Source organism: Pseudophryne corroboree, chromosome 6 (genome assembly GCF_028390025.1).
Source record: "Pseudophryne corroboree isolate aPseCor3 chromosome 6, aPseCor3.hap2, whole genome shotgun sequence".
NCBI classification, from domain to species: domain Eukaryota; kingdom Metazoa; phylum Chordata; class Amphibia; order Anura; family Myobatrachidae; genus Pseudophryne; species Pseudophryne corroboree.
Genome location: NC_086449.1, coordinates 562757904 through 562779134, shown reverse-complemented (window position 1 = coordinate 562779134; position 21231 = coordinate 562757904). Strand labels below are relative to the sequence as shown.

The window sequence follows — 21231 nt, the reverse complement described above, 5'->3', positions numbered from 1 at the left end:
AACAGGTCTGTAAGAGCCAGAAATCTTGCTGCTTGGTAGGTGTGCAAATATTTATTTTCCACAAGAATATACAAGTAAATTGTTTAAAAATCATACAATGTGATTTCCTGTTTCTTTTTTTCAGATTCTGTCTCTCACAGTTGAAGTGTACCTATGATGGAAATTACAGACCTCTCTCATCTTTTTTAAGTGGATCAACTTGCACAATCGGTGGCTGTCCAAATACTTTTTTGCCCCACTGTATACAGGTGACAGCACTATAGCCAGTGGTATGTATACTAGTGAGAGCACTATAGCCAGCGGTATGTATACAGGTGACAGCACTATAGCCAGTGGCATGTATACAGGTGACAGCACTATAGCCAGTGGCATGTATACAGGTGACAGCACTATAGCCAGTGGCATGTATACAGGTGACAGCACTACAGGCAGTGGTATGTATACAGGTGAGAGCACTATAGCCAGTGTCATGTATACAGGAGCCAGCACTCTCACCAGTTTTATGTATACAGGTAACAGCACTGTCGCCAGTGGCATGTATACAGGTAACAGCACTCTCACCAGTGGCATGTATACAGGTGACAGCACTCTCACCAGTGGCATGTATACAGGTGACAGCACTCTCACCAGTGGCATGTATACAGGTGACAGCACTCTCACCAGTGGCATGTATACAGGTGACAGCACTCTCACCAGTGGCATGTATACAGGTGACAGCACTCTCACCAGTGGCATGTATACAGGTGACAGCACTCTCACCAGTGGCATGTATACAGGTGACAGCACTCTCACCAGTGGCATGTATACAGGTGACAGCACGCTTACCAGTGGCATGTGCACAGGTGACAACACTCTCACCAGTGGCATGTGCACAGGTGACAGCACTCTCACCAGTGGCATGTGTATAGGTGACAGCAGTCTTACCAGTGGATTGTATACAAGGGACAGCACTATAGCCAGTGGTATGTATACAGGCAACAGCACTCTCACCAGTGGTATTTACACAGGCAACAGCACTCTCACCATTGGTATGTATACAGGTGACAGCACTCTCACCAGTGGTATTTATACAGGTAACAGCACTCTCACCCGTGATTTGTATATAGGTGAAAGCACACTCACCAGTGGTTTGTATACCGATAACAGCCCTATCGCCAGTGGTATGTATACAGGTGACAGCACTATCACCAGTGGTATATATACAGGTGACAGCACTTTCTCCCCAGTGGTATGTATACGGGTGACAGCACGCTCACCAGTGGTATGTATAAAGGTAAAAGCAGTGTGACCAGTGGTTTGCATACAGGTTACAGCACTACAGCCAGTGGTACTATAGATATAGATGACATCACTCTCATTAGTGGTATGTATACAGGTAACAGCACTCTCACCAGTGGTTCTGTGTACAGGTAACAGCACTCTCATCACTGGTTTTGTATACAGGTGACAGCACTCTTACCAGTGGTTTGTATACAGGTGACAGCACTCTTACCAGTGGTTTGTATACAGGTGACAGCACTCTTACCAGTGGTTTGTATACAGGTGACAGCACTCTTACCAGTGGTTTGTATACAGGTGACAGCACTCTTACCAGTGGTTTGTATACAGGTGACAGCACTCTTACCAGTGGTTTGTATACAGGTGACAGCACTCTTACCAGTGGTTTGTATACAGGTGACAGCACTCTTACCAGTGGTTTGTTTACAGGTGACAGCACTCTCACCAGTGGTTTGTATACAGGTGACAGCACTCTCACCAGTGGTTTGTATACAGGTGACAGCACTCTCACCAGTGGTTTGTATACAGGTGACAGCACTCTCACCAGTGGTTTGTATACAGGTGACAGCACTCTCACCAGTGGTTTGTATACAGGTGACAGCACTCTCACCAGTGGTTTGTATACAGGTGACAGCACTCTCACCAGTGGTTTGTATACAGGTGACAGCACTCTCACCAGTGGTTTGTATACAGGTGACAGCACTATCACTAGTGGTATACATTCAGGTGACAGCACTCTCACCAGTGGTATGCATTCAGGTGACAGCACTCTCATCAGTAGTATGTATACTAGTGACAGCATTATAGCCAGTGGTATGTATACAGGTAACAGCACTATAGCCAGCGGTATGTATACAGGTGACAGCACTATAGCCAGTGGTATGTATACAGGTGACAGCACTATAGCCAGTAGTATGTATACAGGTGACAGCACTATAGCCAGTGGTATGTATACAGGTGACAGCACTATAGCCAGAGGTATGTATACAGGTAACAGCAATGTAGCCAGTGGTATGTATACAAGTGACAGCACTGTAGCCAGTGGTATGTATACAGATGAGACCACTATAGCCAATGGTATGTATATCCGCAACAGCACTCCCACCAGTGGTATGTATACAGGGGACAGCACTCTCATCAGTGGTATTTATACAGGTAACAGCACTCTCGCCAGTGATATGTATATTAGTGACAGCACTATAGCCAGCGGTATGTATACAGGTGACAGCACTATAGCCAGCGGTATGTATACAGGTGACAGCACTATAGCCAGCGGTATGTATACAGGTGACAGCACTATAGCCAGCGGTATGTATACAGGTGACAGCACTATAGCCAGCGGTATGTATACAGGTGACAGCACTATAGCCAGCGGTATGTATACAGGTGACAGCACTATAGCCAGCGGTATGTATACAGGTGACAGCACTATAGCCAGCGGTATGTATACAGGTGACAGCACTATAGTCAAAGGTATGTATACAGGTGATAGCACGATAGCCAGAGGTACAGTAACAGTATGTATACAGGTGACAGCACTACAGCCAGTGGTATGTATACAGGTGACAGCACTATAGCCAGTGGTGATAAGTACATGTAGCAGCACTCTCACCACAGCATACAGTATATAACAGGGAATGTAGGCGCAGTAATGACGGCGCAGTGACAGGTGACAGCTATCAGCGCATGTAGCCAGCAGTAGCGGAGGGATATGTGGGACCCGTCACGCGGCATTACCTGACTGAGTGCCGCAGTAGCTCCCGCTTCATGGTGCCGTTGCCGTCCCTGGTCATGCCGCTCCCCGAGATCAGGCTGCCGGACTTACGGGGCACTAGGCGTGGCAACCCGATGAGGTAGATGTGATGTCACCGGACCGTTCTACGTTACCCCCTGACCCGCGTATGTGGGCGGGGCTTCGGTGCCTCCTCAACGTCATCACTGTGTACGTCACACGGAGCCGGTGTTACCGGGCTTGGCCAGTATATGCACTGCTGCCGGGTCATACACATGGCCGCCGCCCCTAGCCAGGCACTAGGCGATGATTCTCGGACAGTGCCATACTTAAGCTGGGCAGCGCGGTAGCCATAAGGGAAGGAGGGGGAGGATTGTTGTTATTAGTGAAAAACTTAAGTATTGATAAACTGCATCAGATCTCTGCGAGTGGCCCAGGCTTGTCGCTCGGTACGTGTTAGCCGGGTCTCGCCATAGACACGGAGGAGTCAGTGCCCTTTACGCTGCAATGAGTGGCAATAACACTCACTTAACCAGCTCTGTGTCATGGCACATTAGTACCCAGCTACAGAGCCGGTGCGGTTGTGCTGCTGGGCACTGCTGTCATTCCTGCCCATAACCAACATGGCTACTGATAGAGCCGCCTCCAGTGACGTTATCAGTGTGCTGCACATAGTGCCTCATTTTTATGCGCCGCCGCTACAAACTATTAAGGTTGCATGGTGGAAGATGGCGGCAGCAGGGGCGCAGGGTGTGCAGCAGGTTCGGTCTGGAGAGTTGCTGGAAGTGGGCTCGTCTGCAGGTAATGCTCTGCACGCATCATACCTGTAGGAGTCCAGCAGCTAGTGTCAGGCACAGGGAAGCCTTATCCACACCCCAGAGTGGTCTTCATTGCAGTGCCGGCCTGCGCCGAGCTCGTGTGCTCTTATAGGGGTCGATTCATGAAGCAGTGAAAAGTGTGGAGAAGTTGCCCATGGCAACCAATCAGCATTGAAGTAACATTTATAATTTGCATAAAATACAATTGTACAGAACAGCTGATTGGTTGCCATGGGCCACTTCTCCGCAGTCTTGCTTCTCCACTCTTTTCACTACTTCATGAATAAACCCTATAGTGTTTGCTTCATTTATTTGTTTTCAATGGCCACAAGTGCCTGGTAGCGTCTAGATTCTCTTCGTGCGGAGGACCTTTCCCATAACCCCCTGGGTCCATGTCACAATCTATTTGGAATAGAAAAGTGTGGCGAGCGGAGCGAGACACCGAGCCCGATGCGTGGCGAGCGTCCAATGCTGCATGTAAAAAAAGAAATACCCCAAACAAACGGAGAACGAAGAAAACATTTAGGAGCTGTAAGGGCGGAAGTTCTCTCCTGCCCACTCGTTATGTCACGTCCAGGTCCTTTGCACGAAGGCAGCATAGACACAACCACAAGTGCCTCCTAGGGTGGCTGGGCGTGGTCACTTCGCAGTCGGTAATATCTTTAACTGTACATTGCACCCCATAGAGATGCACAGGAAAACTGGTGTTGTTTGGCTTCTGTAATGACAGCAATGCAAGAGCGCATGAAGGGGCACTTTCATTTCTGTGGGATGTGGCACTGATCATCTCAGCAGTGTTTGGTTGTGCGCACATTCACTGTGTATGGTACCCCTATATGCTGTAGCTGTTTTATTATGCACACATCTGTGGGGTACAAGGTGAAGCTAGTGATGTTGCTAGCTGTTATGTGCTATTTTGGGAACATTTAAATGAAACCGCCCCGAACTATAGCGTTATTAGAACAGTGAGCTTATCTGTACAGAAAATTCAGTGTGGTCTATTCATGTAGCAGTGAAGTCCTTTATCAGTAACTGTTCGGTATGATTTACCGGAGTTTGGGGTGTTGGCGGTCAGAATACCTATGTGACATCCTGAAGATTGGAATCCTGATGGGGGGGTAAGTAAGTATACTTGCCTTCACCCCTAGCCCCCTAACCCTCCCTCCCCACAGCCTAACGCTAAAGGGGGTACACACGGAGAGATCTGTGCTTAAATTCTAAGCAATCTGACAAGATTAAGTTAAGAACTGATCTCTCCGTGTGTATACCCCACAGCGATAGTGATGAGCGGCCCCGCACGTTGCTATCTCCGGTACTAGATTGTGCTTGCATGCAGGCTGATCTAGCACATAGCTCATTCACACCGCTTTATGAAATGAGCGGGCCGCCCCCTCGCTCAGCACACAGCGCGCTGTGTGCGGAACGGGGGATGTGCTTAGCGGGGGAGAGATGTGTGCTGAGCGGTCTGTGCTAGATTGCTCAGCACACATCTCTACCCGTGTGTACTGGCCTTTACCACTCCAGTTGTGTCTAAACCTAACCACCCCTCCCCGCAGCCTAAACATAACCACCTTCACCCCCCCCTTCTCCCCAAACCCATTACCCAACAGGAGATGCAAAAAGCACAGTCTTCTTTCCAAACCTTAGTTTGTATCTCAAACAAAATGTTTTGTCAACCAAAAGGCCTGCTAATCGACACCTATCTTCCTGCTGGAGCGAAGATTATTAATATGACTTTCTATGTAAAGGTGTCTCAAGAACAATTGTCAATACGTTTTAGAACCAAAATACCTCATACTTTTTAGTGTCCATGCAGCTCTATATCCGTGCAGTTAATAATTCTCAAACTGCGCACAGCGCAGTGATATGATATATAAGATACATTATTAAACCTACATTTCTCCTGCAGGGTTTTACAGGTTATCCACAGGATAAAATTGGGATATGAGGTAGCGACAGCGGATTGGCACCAAACGATCAAACCTTTCGGCCTCCCAGTATGCAACGGGCTCATCCCTATATCCTGCTGGCTCAGGCAATTCAGTTTTTTGTTTGTAAAGCGTCTTTCTCTGATGTCCTAGTGGATGCTGGGAACTCCATAAGGACCATGGGGAATAGCGGGCTCTGAAGGAGGCTGGGCACTCTAGAAAGATTTGACTACCTGGTGTGCACTGGCTCCTCCCACTATGACCCTCCTCCAAGCCTCAGTTAGATTTTGTGCCCGGCCGAGGTTGGATGCACACTAGGGGCTCTCCTGAGCCCTTAGAAAGAAAGTATAGATTTAGGTTTTTTATTTTCAGTGAGACCTGCTGGCAACAGGCTCACTGCAGCGAGGGACTAAGGGGAGAAGAAGCGAACTCGCCTGCTTGCAGCCGGATTGGGCTTCTTAGGCTACTGGACACCATTAGCTCCAGAGGGATCGACCGCAGGCCCAGTCCTTTGTGTTCGGTCCCGGAGCCGCGCCGCCGTCCCCCTTACAGAGCCAGAAGCAAGAAGAGGTCCGGAAAATCGGCGGCAGAAGACATCAGTCTTCACCAAGGTAGCGCACAGCACTGCAGCTGTGCGCCATTGCTCCTCACACACACTTCATACTCCGGTCACTGAGGGTGCAGGGCGCTGGGGGGGGGGCGCCCTGAGAAGCAATAATAACACCTTGGCTGGCAAAAATACCACAATATATAGCCCCAGAGGCTATATATGTGGAAAATACCCCTGCCAGAATATAGAAAAAAGCGGGAGAATAGTCTGCGGAAAAGGGGCGGAGCTATCTCCCACAGCACACTGGCGCCATTTCTCCTTCACAGATCCGCTGGAAGGAAGCTCCCTGGCTCTCCCCTGCAGTCTACACTACAGAACAGGGTAAAAACAGAGAGGGGGGGCACTAAATTTAGGCGCAGTATAAATTGTATAGAAAAAGCAGCTATAGGGGACATAACTCAGTTAGTCCCTGCATTATATAGCGCTCTGGTGTGTGCTGGCATACTCTCACTCTGTCCCCCCAAAGGGCTTTTGTGGGTCCTGTCCTCAGTTGGAGCATTCCTTGTGTGTGTGCGGTGTGTCGGTACGGATGTGTCGACATGTTTGATGAGGATAATGATGTGGAGGCGGAGCAGATGCCTTTAGAAGGGATGTCACCCCCTGCGGGGCAGACACCTGAGTGGTTGAGCTTATGGAAAGAAATGAGTGCACGTATAGACTCCTTACATAAGAAATTTGACGACATGCCAAATGTGGGACAGCCGACTTCTCAGCTCGTGCCTGTCCAGGCGTCGCACAGGTCATCAGGGGCTCTAAAACGCCCGCTACCTCAGGCCGCAGACCCAGATGTCGACACTGATACTGACACCAGTGTCGACGACGATGAGTCTAACCTGATGCCCACTAAGGCCATTCACTGCATGATTGAGGCAATGAAAGAGGTGTTGCACATTTCTGATATAAATACAGGTACCACTAAAAAGGGTATTATGTTTGGGGAGAAAAAACTACCCGTAGTTTTTCCCCCATCAGATGAATTAAATGAAGTGTGTGAAGAAGCGTGGGCTTTCCCTGATAAAAAATTGGTAATTCCTAAGAAGGTACTAATGGTGTTCCCTTTCCCGCCAGAGGATAGGTCACGTTGGGAAACGCCTCCTAGGGTGGATAAAGCGCTCACACGTTTGTCTAAAAAGGTGGCACTACCGTCTCCGGATACGGCCGCCCTCAAGGAACCTGCTGATAGAAAGCAGGAGGCGATCCTGAAGTCTGTATATACACACTCAGGCATTATACTTAGGCCAGCTATTGCGTCAGCTTGGATGTGCAGTGCTGCCGCTGCGTGGTCAGATAAACTGTCAGAAAATATTGACACATTAGACAGAGACACGATCCTGTTAACCATAGACCATATAAAAGACTCAGTCTTATATATGAGAGATGCACAGAGGGAAATCTGCCGACTGGCATCTAAAGTAAGTGCATTGTCCATTTCTGCTAGGAGAGGCTTATGGACTCGCCAGTGGACAGGAGATGCAGATTCTAAAAGGCACATGGAAGTGTTGCCATATAAGGGTGAGGAATTATTTGGGGATGGTCTCTCGGACCTAGTTTCCACAGCAACGTCTGGGAAGTCAGCATTTTTATCCCATGTCCCCTCACAGCCTAAGAAGGCGCCGTTTTATCAGGTTCAGTCCTTTCGGATCCAGAAAAACAGGCGTGGAAAAGGCGGGTCTTTTCTGTCCAGAGGCAGAGGTAGGGGAAAAAGGCTGCAACAAACAGCAGGTTCCCAGGAGCAAAAGTCCTCCCCCGCTTCTTCTTCCAAGTCCGCCGCATGACGGTGGGGCTCCACAGGCGGAGCCAGGTACGGTGGGGGGCCGCCTCAAGAATTTCAGCGATCAGTGGGCTCGCTCACAGGTGGATCCCTGGATCCTTCAAATAGTATCTCAGGGGTACAAACTGGAATTCGAGGCGTCTCCACCCCACCGGTTCCTAAAATCTGCCTTGCCGATTGCTCCCTCAGACAGGGAGGCGGTGCTAGCGGCAATTCACAAGCTGTATTCCCAGCAGGTGATAATCAAGGTACCCCTACTTCAACAAGGCCGGGGTTACTATTCCACACTATTTGTGGTACCGAAACCGGACGGTTCGGTGAGACCCATTTTAAATTTGAAATCCTTGAACACATACATAAAAAAATTCAAGTTCAAGATGGAATCGCTCAGGGCGGTTATTGCAAGCCTGGACGAGGGGGATTACATGGTATCCCTGGACATCAAGGATGCTTACTTGCATGTCCCCATTTACCATCCTCACCAGGAGTACCTCAGATTTGTGGTACAGGATTGCCATTACCAATTCCAGACGCTGCCGTTTGGACTGTCCACGGCACCGAGGGTATTTACCAAGGTTATGGCGGAAATTATGATACTCCTTCGAAAAAAGGGAGTTTTAATTATCCCGTACTTGGACGATCTCCTAATAAAAGCGAGGTCCAAGGAACAGTTGTTGGTGGGAGTAGCACTATCTCAGGAGGTGCTGCACCAGCACGGCTGGATTCTGAATATCCCAAAGTCACAGCTGGTTCCGACGACACGGCTACTGTTCCTGGGTATGATTCTGGATACAGTCCAGAAGAAAGTGTTTCTCCCGGAGGAGAAAGCCAGGGAGTTGTCATCTCTAGTCAGAGACCTCCTGAAACCAAAACAGGTATCGGTGCATCGCTGCACGCGGGTCCTGGGAAAGATGGTGGCTTCTTACGAAGCAATTCCCTTCGGCAGGTTCCATGCCAGAATCTTTCAGTGGGACCTGTTGGACCAGTGGTCCGGATCGCATCTTCAGATGCATCGCTTAATAACCCTGTCTCCAAGAACCAGGGTGTCTCTACTGTGGTGGCTGCAGAGTGCCCATCTTCTAGAGGGCCGCAGGTTCGGCATACAGGACTGGGTCCTGGTGACCACGGATGCCAGCCTTCGAGGCTGGGGGGCAGTCACACAGGGAAGAAACTTCCAAGGACTATGGTCGAGTCAGGAGACTTCCCTTCACATAAATATTCTGGAACTAAGGGCCATCTACAATGCCCTAAGTCAAGCAAAATCCCTGCTCCTACACCAGCCGGTGCTGATCCAGTCAGACAACATCACGGCAGTCGCCCATGTAAATCGACAGGGCGGCACAAGAAGCAGGATGGCGATGGCAGAAGCCACAAGAATTCTCCGATGGGCGGAGAATCATGTACTAGCACTGTCAGCAGTGTTCATTCCGGGAGTGGACAACTGGGAAGCAGACTTCCTCAGCAGACACGACCTCCACCCGGGAGAGTGGGGACTTCATCCAGAAGTCTTCCAGATGCTGGTAAACCGTTGGGAAAAACCACAGGTGGACATGATGGCGTCCCGTCTCAACAAAAAGTTAAAAAGATATTGCACCAGGTCAAGGGACCCTCAGGCGATAGCTGTGGACGCTCTAGTGACACCGTGGGTGTACCAGTCGGTTTATGTGTTCCCTCCTCTGCCTCTCATACCAAAGGTATTGAGAATAATAAGAAAGCGAGGAGTAAACACAATTCTCGTGGTTCCGGATTGGCCAAGACGAGCGTGGTACCCGGAACTTCAAGAGATCCTCTCAGAGGACCCGTGGCCTCTACCGCTCAGACAGGACCTGCTACAGCAGGGGCCCTGTCTGTTCCAAGACTTACCGCGGCTGCGTTTGACGGCATGGCGGTTGAACACCGGATCCTAAAAGAAAAGGGTATTCCGGAAGAAGTCATTCCTACGCTTATTAAGGCCAGGAAAGATGTTACGGCAAAGCATTATCACCGCATATGGCGGAAATATGTTGCATGGTGCGAGGCCAAATAGGCCCCAACAGAGGAATTTCAACTAGGTCGATTTCTGCATTTCCTGCAAGCAGGAGGGAATATGGGCCTAAAACTAGGCTCCATTAAAGTACAGATCTCGGCTCTGTCGATTTTCTTTCAAAAAGAACTAGCTTCAGTACCTGAAGTTCAGACATTTGTGAAAGGAGTGCTGCATATTCAGCCCCCGTTTGTGCCTCGTGTGGCACCTTGGGATCTCAACGTGATGTTGAGTTTCTTAAAATCACATTGGTTTGAGCCACTAAAAACCGTGGATCTGAAATATCTTACGTGGAAAGTGGTCATGTTATGTTATTGGCCTTGGCTTCAGCCAGGCGAGTGTCAGAATTGGCGGCTTTATCATGTAAAAGCCCTTATCTGATTTTCCATATGGATAGGGCAGAATTGAGGACTCGCCCCAATTTCTCCCTAAGGTGGTGTCAGCGTTTCACCTGAACCAGCCTATTGTGGTGCCGGCGGCTACTAGTGAATTGGAGGACTCCAAGTTGCTAGACGTTGTCAGGGCCCTGAAAATATATGTTTCCAGGACGGCTGGAGTCAGAAAATCTGACTCGCTGTTTATCCTGTATGCACCCAACAAGCTGGGTGCTCCTGCTTCTAAGCAGTCTATTGCTCGCTGGATTTGTAGTACAATTCAGCTTGCACATTCTGTGGCAGGCCTACCACAGCCAAAATCTGTAAATGCCCATTCCACAAGGAAGGTGGGCTCATCTTGGGCGGCTGCCCGAGGGGTCTCGGCTTTACAACTTTGCCGAGCAGCTACTTGGTCAGGGGCAAACACGTTTGCAAAATTCTACAAATTTGATACCCTGGCTGAGGATGACCTGGAGTTCTCTCATTCGGTGCTACAGAGTCATCCGCACTCTCCCGCCCGTTTGGGAGCTTTGGTATAATCCCCAGCATCCACTAGGACGTCAGAGAAAATAAGAATTTACTCACCGGTAATTCTATTTCTCGTAGTCCGTAGTGGATGCTGGGCGCCCATCCCAAGTGCGGATTGTCTGCAATACTTGTAAATAGTTATTGTTCACTAAAGGGTTATTGTTGAGCCATCTGTTGAGAGGCTCAGTTGTTTTCATACTGTCAAACTGGATATAGTATCACGAGTTGTACGGTGTGATGGGTGTGGCTGGTAAGAGTCCTACCCGGGATTCTAAATCCTTCCTTATTATGTCAGCTCGTCCGGGCACAGTGTCCTAACTGAGGCTTGGAGGAGGGTCATAGTGGGAGGAGCCAGTGCACACCAGGTAGTCATAAATCTTTCTAGAGTGCCCAGCCTCCTTCGGAGCCCGCTATTCCCCATGGTCCTTACGGAGTTCCCAGCATCCGCTACGGACTACGAGAAATAGAATTACCGGTGAGTAAATTCTTATTTTCTCTGACGTCCTAGTGGATGCTGGGAACTCCGTAAGGACCATGGGGAATAGCGGCTCCGCAGGAGACTGGGCACAACTAAAGAAAGCTTTAGGTCACCTGGTGTGCACTGGCTCCTCCCACCATGACCCTCCTCCAAGCCTCAGTTAGATTTTGTGCCCGGCCGAGGTTGGATGCACACTAGGGGCTCTCCTGAGCTTCTAGAAAGAAAGTATAGAATTAGGTTTTTTATTTTCAGTGAGACCTGCTGGCAACAGGCTCACTGCAGCGAGGGACTAAGGGGAGAAGAAGCGAACCTGCCTGCTTGCAGCCAGCTTGGGCTTCTTAGGCTACTGGACACCATTAGCTCCAGAGGGATCGACCGCAGGCCCAGCCTTGGTGTTCGGTCCCGGAGCCGCGCCGCCGCCCCCCTTACAGAGCCAGAAGCAAGAAGAGGTCCGGAAAATCGGCGGCAGAAGACATCAGTCTTCACCAAGGTAGCGCACAGCACTGCAGCTGTGCGCCATTGCTCCTCATACACACTTCACACTCTGGTCACTGAGGGTGCAGGGCGCTTGGGGGGGGGGCGCCCTGAGCAGCAATAAAAACACCTTGGCTGGCAAAAATACCACAATATATAGCCCCAGAGGCTATATATGTGGTAAATACCCCTGCCAGAATCCAGAAAAAAGCGGGAGAAAAGTCCGCGAAAAGGGGCGGAGCTATCTCCCTCAGACACACTGGCGCCATTTTCTCTTCACAGTGCAGCTAGAAGAAAGCTCCCCAGGCTCTCCCCTGTAGTTTTCAGGCTCAAAGGGTTAAAAAGAGAGGGGGGGCACTAAATTTAGGCGCAATATTATATATACAAGCAGCTATTGGGGAAATTTCACTCAGTTATAGTGTTAATCCCCACATTATATAGCGCTCTGGTGTGTGCTGGCATACTCTCTCTCTGTCTCCCCAAAGGGCTTTGTGGGGTCCTGTCCTCGGTCAGAGCATTCCCTGTGTGTGTGCGGTGTGTCGGTACAGCTGTGTCGACATGTTTAATGAGGAGGCTTATATGGTGACGGAGCAGATGCCGATAAATGTGATGTCGCCCCCTGTGGGGCCGACACCAGAGTGGATGGTTAGGTGAAAGGTATTAACCGACAGTGTCAACTCCTTACATAAAAGGGTGGATGACGTAACAGCTGTGGGACAGCCGGCTTCTCAGTCCGCGCCTGCCCAGGCGTCTCAAAGGCCATCAGGGGCTCAAAAACGCCCGCTCACTCAGATGGCAGACACAGATGTCGACACGGAGTCTGACTCCAGTGTCGACAAGGTTGAGACATATACACAATCCACTAGGAACATCCGTGACTTGATCCCGGCAATAAAAAATGTGTTACACATTTCTGACATTAACCCAAGTACCACTAAAAAAGGGTTTTATGCTTGGGGAGAAAAAGCAGGCAGTGTTTTGTTCCCCCATCAGATGAATGAATGAAGTGTGTGAAAAGCGTGGGTTCCCCCCGATAAGAAACTGGTAATTTCTAAAAAGTTACTGATGGCGTACCCTTTCCCGCCAGAGGATAAGTTACGCTGGGAGATATCCCCTAGGGTGGATAAGGCGCTCACACGGTGGTCAAAAAAGGTGGCACTGCCGTTTTAGGAACGGCCACTTTGAAGGTACCTGTTGATAAAAAGCAGGAGGTTATCCTGAAGTCTGTATTTACACACTCAGGTACTAGACTGAGACCTGCAGATCGTGCTGCTGCAGCGTGGTCGGTGACCCTGTCAAACAATATGAGGGATGCACAGAGGGATATTTTGCCGGCTGGCATCCAAAATGAATGTAATGTCCATTCTGTCAGGAGGGTATTAGAGACCTGTCACTGGACAGGTGATGCTGACTTTAAAAGGCGCATAGAGACTCTGCCTTATAAGGGTGAGGAATTATTTGGGGATGGTCTCTGGGACCTCGTATCCATTACCTCAGGTTTCCTCACAGCCTAAGAAAGCACTGTATTATCAGGTACAGTCCTTTCTGCTTCAGAAAAGCAACCGGGTCAATGGCGCTTCCTTTCTGTACAGATACATGGGAAGAGGGAAAAAGCTGCACCAGTCAGCCTGTTCCCAGAATCAAAATTCTTCTCTCGCTTCCTCGCTTCCACAGCATGACGCGGGGGCTCCACGGGTGTAGCCAGGTACGGTGGGGGGCCGTCTCAAAAATTTCAGCGATCAGTGGGCTCGCTCACAGGTGGATCCCTGTTTCATTCAAGTAGTATTTCAGGGGTACAAGCTGGAATTCGAGATGTCTCCCCCCCGCAGTTTCCTCAAATATGCCTTGCCGACAACTCCCTCAGGCAGGGAGGCTGCGCTAGAGGCAATTAATAAGCTGTATTCCCAGCAGGTAATACTCAAGGTGCCCCTACTTCAACAAGGACTGGGTTACTATTCCACACGGTTTGGGGTACCGAAACCGCATGGTTCGGTGTGACCCATTTTATAATTAAAAATCCTTGAACACATATATAAAAAAATTCAAATTCAAGATGGAATCGCTCAGGGCGGTTATTGCAAGCCTGGACGAGGGGGATTACATGGGATCCCGGGACATCAAGGATGCTTACCTGCATGTCCCCATTTACCATCCTCGCCAGGAGTACCTCAGATTTGTGGTACAGGATTACCATTACCAAGTCCAGACACTGCCGTTTGGACTGTACATGGCACCGAGGGTGTTTACCAAGGTAATGGCCGAAATGATGATACTCCTTCGAAAAAAGGGAGTTTTAATTATCCCGTACTTGGACAATCTCCTTATAAGGGCAAGGTCCAAGGAGCAGTTGCTAGTCGGGGTAGCACTATTTTGGAAAGTGCTACAACAGCACGGTTGGATTCTAAACAGTCCAAAGTCACAGCTGGTTCCTACGACACGTCTACTGTTCCTGGGGATGGTTCTGGACACAGAACAGAAATAAGTGTTTCTCCCGGAGGAGAAAGCCAAGGAGCTGTCATCTCTAGTCAGAGACCTCCTGAAGCCAAAACAGGTATCGGTGCATCATTGCACGCGAGTCCTGGGAAAAAATGGTAGCTTCCTACGAAGCAATCCCATTCGGCAGGTTCCATGCAAGAACTTTTCAGTGGGACCTGTTGGACAAGTGGTCCGGATCACAGCTTCAGATGCATCGGCTGATAACCCTGTCTTCAAGGACCAGGGTATCTCTACTGTGGTGGCTGCAGAGTGCCCATCTTCAAGAGGGCCGCAGGTTCGGCATACAGGACTAGGTCCTAGTGACCATGGATGCCAGCCTTTGAGGCTGGGGGGCAGTCACACAGGGAAAAAACTTCCAGGGACTTTGGTCAAGTCAGGTGACTTCCTTACACATAAATATTCTGGAACTGAGGGCCATTTACAATGCCCTGAGTCAGGCAAGGCCTCCGTTTCAAAACCAGCCGGTATTGATCCAATCAGACAACATCACGGAAGTCGCCCATGTAAACCAACGGGGCGGCACAAGAAGCAGGATGGCGATGGCAGAAGCCACAAGGATTCTCCGATGGGCGGAAAATCATGTGTTAACACTGTCAGCAGTGTTCATTCCCGGAGTGGACGACTGGGAAGCAGATCTTCTCAGCAGACACGACCTCCACCCGGGAGAGTGGGGATTTCATCCAGAAGTCTTCCAAAGGATTCTACACCATTGGGAAAGGCCACAGGTGGACATGATGGCGTCCCGCCTCAACAAAAAGCTATAAAAGATATTGCGCCAGGTCAAAGGACCCTCAGGCGATAGCTGTGGACACTCTGGTAACACCGTGGGTGTACCAGTCGGTTTATGTGTTCCCCCCTCTGCCTCTCATACAAAAGGTACTGAGAATAATAGGAAGGCGAGGAGTAAGAACGATACTCGTGGTTCCGGATTGGCCAAGAAGAGCTTGGTACCCAGAACTTCAAGAAATTATATCAGAGGACCCATGGCCTCTGCCGCTCAGACAGGACCTGCGGCAGCAGGGGCCCTGTCTGTTCCAAGACTTACCGCGGCTACGTTTTGACGGCATGGCGGTTGAACGCCGGATCCTAAAGGAAAAGGGCATTCCGGAGGAAGTCATTCCTACGCTGATTCAAGCCAGGAAAGATGTAACTGCAAAACATTATCACCGCATATGGCGAAAATATGTTGCTTGGTGTGAGGCCAAAAAAAGGCCCCAACAGAGGAATTTCAACTAGGTCGATTTCTGCATTTCCTACAAGCAGGAGTGTCTATGGGCCTAAAATTAGGCTCCATTAAGGTACAGATCTCGGCTCACTAACACTGTACAGGTGTGTGATTATATATCATGTTTAAGAGAGGCAAGGGTAAGGAGAATACACTCTCCACAGCACCACCAACACTCATGTCATGTTTGTCTTACAAAGCTGGGTTAACCTCTCAGGATCTGGTTCAAAATGGATTAATGGATTATGTGCAAATTGTTTTAGCTTTCAATAAAGCCTCTTGAATAATCCGAGGTAGGCACAGGTTCAAGTTGAACCCCTGGTGTGGTGTGGTATGGTAGGTAGATAGTAACTAGGCCGACAGTAACTTGGTAGACCACTATTGGTCAACAGGGTCTCTAGGTCAAAAGTTCGACATGAGTTTATTAATGGGTTTTTTTTTGTCTCGTTTTCTCCGTACAGTGACCAGGAACCTCAATTGGTGCACCGTGTCGCTTCGCTCGCCATGCTTCGGGCAAGTTGCCTCGCTGTACTCGGCACCCGTTAATATTCCCAATCGTAGTCCGCGTGGATCGTTAAGTATGAAAAAGTTCAAAAGAAGAAAAAAAAAATTGTGACAAACTCATGTTGACCTGTCGACTTAGAGACCGGATCCCAAACCCCCATGGGCTACCTTTTGCACAGACATTATACCAAGGATAGGTTACCCTATTAACCCTTACATGCAACATTCCACCTGGGGGTTATCGCATCCAGTACAGGAATCTGCAGCTTCTCAACAGAAACAAGCTGAAAGGCCGGTGGTAAGTAAATCACATAGACATGAAACAACATCTTCACAGTATACACATGTTTCAGAAGAGGACTCGTCGGAGGATGAGGACTCATAGCACTCTGGGTATGCATACTGAAACGAGGAGGAAGGCCTCGGCTCAGTGGACATTCCTGAGCTAATTCGTGCTATGAAAGCCATTCTATTCTTAGAGGAGGCAGCAGAGCCTTTGTTAAAATCGAAGGCACCTGTGTTTAAACATCCCAAAACAGTTAGGACTGAGTTTCCTGGGTCAGAACAGCTGAGGAAAATTATGCAAGAGAATTCCAAGGAAATGGAATTCCCATTATCCTCTTCCGGCTGGGGACTGCTTAAAAAGGGAAGTGGGTCCCAAAGTAGATACGCATGTCATCCAATTTGTGCGATAATCTACGTTACCTCTGCTTTCAACATTATTAAATGATGTCCCGGATAGGAAAATTGATGGTTTTCTTGAAATCATTTTCTTCTTGTCTGGGGCAATCATAAGACCAGCCATGGCTTCAGCCTGGATGGCAAAAGCAGTGGCAGCCTGGGCTGATGCATTGGAGGATGACCTTTTCAATGGCATCTAGAGAGCAAAAATCCCATAATGCACATATCAAACAGGTAGCTATTTTTATGGAAGACGTAACCTTGTATGTGGGTACAATTGCCTCTCGGGCATCGGCTTCAGCAGTAGTAGCTCGCAGAGCGGTTTGGCTACGTACATGAAAAGTTGACTCAGAATCCAAGAAGGTTCTTGAGTCTTTGCTTTTTACTGAAGATATTCTTTTTGGTAAAAAAATAAACACAGTATTTTGGAGTTAGAAGCAGACTCCAAGAAAGTAAAGTTTCCTTCCACACAAAAATCCAAGCCTAGATTTCCAGCTTTTCAGACTCAAGGAAAAGGTTATGGCAAACAGTCTCAATCTGGCAAGTCTGGTAAGACTAAAAAGCATTGAGCTACCAGAGGGCCGGCTTCCAAATCCGAAGATAAGCCATCAGCCTGATGGTGTGGGCCTCCACCTGGGGGACCCCAGGGTGGGAGGCCGACTTCTTTAGTTTGCACAGATCTGTCAGCAGTCTACCACAGATGCCTGGGTGTAAGAAGTGGTATCTCACGGTTATGCATTTGCTTTCAAGAAACGCCCTCCTCAAAGTTTTTTTTTTTTTGTAGCAGCGCGTCTTCAGTGGAAACGAAGGCCAGGGCTTTGCAAGAGGCAGTTCAGTAGTTGCTTCAGTCAGGAGTGATAATTCCAGTTCCTCCTGTGCAACGAGGACAAGGTTTTTATTCCAACCTGTTTCTAGTCCAGAAGCCAAATTGGTCGTTCCGAACCATACTCCATTTCAAAGTGCTGAAATGACAAGTACATTTGGGTGCCTCTGTTTCATATGGAGACTTTAGGTTCCATTATTTTGGCCATGGAGCCGTAGGATTTTATGGTATCCCTAGATATCCAGGATGCTTAGCTTCATGTTCCTATAGCACTGTCCCATCAGCGCTATCTCAGGTTTGCTATCCTCCAGCAACATTTTCAGTTTCAGGCCCTACCATTTGGACTTGCCACAGCTCCCAGAGTGTTCACCAAAATTATGGTGTAATGGCATTTTATAGCAGTCAGCAGGGGATAAGGATTTTTCCATACCTCGATTTATTAATCCTGGCACAATCTCAGGAATTGCTTCAGTGTCATCTGTGACAGACAACAGCCTGTTTGCAGAGACCTAGTTAGCTCATAAATTGGGCATAGTCGTCCTTGGTTCCGTCACAACGAATGACTCACTTGGGGGCTGTGTTGGATTCGAGTCTTTAGAGATTAATTTAACCTCTGAACAAAATATCCAAAATTCAGTCAAGGATTTAGGAGCTGCTACACAGTCAAAAGGGTATCCATTCACGCAGCGATGCGTGTGATGGGGTTGATGGTTTTGACATGGTGGAGTTTGCGCAGTTCCACTCGAGGCCTCTGCAACGTCTGATCCTTTCCAAATGGAATGGTTTTCATCAGACAATAAAAAAACGCAGACTATGGTACTTCCTCTGGAAGTAAGGAGGTCATTAGCCTGGTGGCTACGGATATCCCATCTGGACAAAGGCAGACCCTTTTGGATATCAGATTGGGAGAGTCTGACAACGGATGCCAGCCTTCAGGGCTGGGGACCAGTGTAATGAAGGAGTTGCTTTCAGGGGCAGTGGACCAAGGAAGAAAGTTGACTGCCAATAAATATATTGGAACTTCGGGCCATATATATATGACACTTATTCAGGCAAAGGACATCCTCCAGGGGAAACAAGTCCAAATCCGCTCGGACAATGCAACGGCAGTAGCGTACCTCCTCCATCAGGGAGAGATTCGCAGCCAAAACGCAATGGCGAAGGTAGGTCAAACGTTTAACTGGGCAGAACTTCATCATCCAGCCTTGTCCGCAGTATTCATTCCGGGAGTCCTAAACTGGGAAGTGGATTTTCTCAGTTGACACGCCATTCATGCAAACGAATGGGCTTTATACCCTGAGGTCTTCCAAATTCTGGTAGACAAGTGAGGGTTACCGGAGATATATCTCATGGCATCCCGTCAGAACAACAAAGTTTCCGCATACGGGTCATGAACAAAGGATCTAAAAGTGATCCTTGTGGATGCCCTGTCAGTGAGATGGGACTTCCGTCTGGCCTATGTGTTTCCACCAATCGCCCTGTTACCCAGGGTGATGTGAAAGGCAAAACAAGGAAGGGGCGCCACAACACTAATGGCTCCAGCATGGCCAAGAAGACATTGTTAAACAGATCTGCAGAGGCTGTCGATAGATGTTCCATTCCTACTCCAGTCCAGATCTGTCTCGGTGTCCTTGCTGTCATAAGCACCTGGATCAACTGTCTTTGACGGCGTGGCTCTTGAGACTTACATCCTGAAAGGAAGAGGATTCTCGCAACAGCTAATTCAAACAATGCTCAGTGCAAGGAAACCTTCCTCAGCTCGCATTTATCACCGAATATGGCAAGCCTATATTCAGTGGTGCAGTGACCAGAAATTTGATTCTAGGTCTTTCAGAGTTTCCACAGTCCTAGCATTCCTTCAGTCAGGAATGGACAAAGGTCTAAGGGTGGCTTCCTTGCAGAGTGTAAGTGTCAACATTGACTGTATGGTTCCAAAAGAAAATTGCTATCCTACAGGATGTGGGCACTTTTTTCCAGGGAATGCTGCACATTCTACTTCCATTTTGTTCCTCCTAACAGTGCCTTGGAACTTAAGTTTAGTCCTAAAAGTCCTTCAAGTTGCTCCATTTTAACCACTGAAATGAGTGGATTTTAAATGGTTGACGGCTAAAGTTCTCTTTCTATTGGCTATTGCCTCAGATAGAAGAGTTTCAGATTTAGGGGCTTTGTTATGTCGCCCTCCTTTTCTGGTGTGTGTGTTTTTGTTTTATTTTTTTAATCCATATAGGGCGGTTATCAGAACCAAATCTGGGTATCTTCCTAAGGTGTTGTCTAAATTCCACCTTAACGAAGAATTTGTAGTCCCAGCCTTCAAAGGGCCGGACCTTTCTGCGGGAGATGCATCTTTGGATGTAGTCCGTGCTTTAAGGATCTACGTGGATTGTACCGGTGCCATCAGAAAGACACACATTGTTCTCTACGGATTTCACGAGAGGATGGCCTGCTGACTATTAATACATTCATTAGACATTATGCCTTTGATGCCTTTGCCTGTCAGGACGCTGAATTCAGGCGATGGATTCTCCTGTCCAATCAGGAGCGTCCCCACCACTAAATTGCTTTGGGACATCCCAATGTTATCCTGTGGACCCTGCAGGAGAAATAATCGTTATGGTAGACTTACAGTTGATAACACTATTTCTCCTAAGTCCTCAGGGATTCCACCCTGACGCACCTGATTTGAGGATCCTTTCACTTGCTAACCTCTTCCTTCTTGTACGGAAGGGTGTGCATGTGTGTTCTTCTCGCCTGATTAGGGCTCTCTATGATGCCCCTGCCTTGAGGTTTGGAAAACAACTGCATTGCCTGAGCCAGGAGATGGGGTTATAGGGACGGCCCGTTGCATTCTGGGAGGCCGAAAGCTTTGATCGTTTGGTGCCAATCCGCTGTCGCTACCTCGTATCCCAATGTTATCCTGTGGAATTAGAAATAGTTATCAACGGTAAGTTTACCATAATGATTATTTAGTCATGTACAGTGCATGGTGCCTAGAGCCAACTGTTCCTTTTAAAAATTGCGCCTAGTGCCCATTGTCTCTTAAACATGGTGCCGGGCACGGAGGGTTCATCCCCTTCAGTGCCACCGCTGTCATTAACCATGTGGCTGAGGAGGGTCTCCGGCCACACAAACCAAGTCGCAACCAACGCCTTACCTTTCTGATAGACCAGTGGTTCTCTAACTCGGTCCTCAGGACCCCACACAGTGCATGTTTTGCAGGTAACCCAGCAAGTGCACAGATGTATTAATTACTCACTGACACATTTTAAAAGGTCCACAGGTGGAGCTAATTATTTCACGTGAGTCTGTGAGGAGACCTGCAAAACATGCACTGTTTGGGGTCCTGAGGACCGAGTTTGAGAACCTGTGTGATAGACCATGATATAGGTTTTCAACGATCTGTAAATAAAGCTGGGTACACATGCAATATATTGGATGATCTATCATTCCAACGTGACTCTGAACGATAGATCGCTCAGTGTGTAGACTCA

The 21231-nt window shown here is 48.5% G+C and overlaps 2 protein-coding genes across 6 annotated transcripts in view; one reads left to right on the top strand and one right to left on the bottom strand.

Annotated features, from left to right (window-relative positions):
* Positions 1–3916, bottom strand: part of SLC41A2 (solute carrier family 41 member 2) — a 264977-nt gene extending 261061 nt beyond the window's left edge. The window contains exon 1 of one of the 4 annotated variants that reach the window (XM_063927763.1): positions 3835–3916. The gene's annotated coding sequence lies outside the window, so the exon portion shown is untranslated. Of the gene's footprint in view, positions 1–3015; positions 3273–3834 lie in introns of those variants that run through there. The other 3 variants (XM_063927765.1, XM_063927766.1, XM_063927762.1) reach the window with 3 other exon arrangements.
* NOPCHAP1 (NOP protein chaperone 1) overlaps positions 3290–21231 on the top strand; it is a 103006-nt gene continuing 85064 nt past the window's right edge. The window contains exon 1 of one of the 2 annotated variants that reach the window (XM_063927767.1): positions 3290–3811. In XM_063927767.1, the coding sequence (XP_063783837.1) occupies positions 3634–3811 (178 nt within the window). In that variant the 5' untranslated portion in view covers positions 3290–3633. The remainder of the gene's footprint in view (positions 3812–21231) is intronic. The other variant, XM_063927768.1, reaches the window with a different exon arrangement.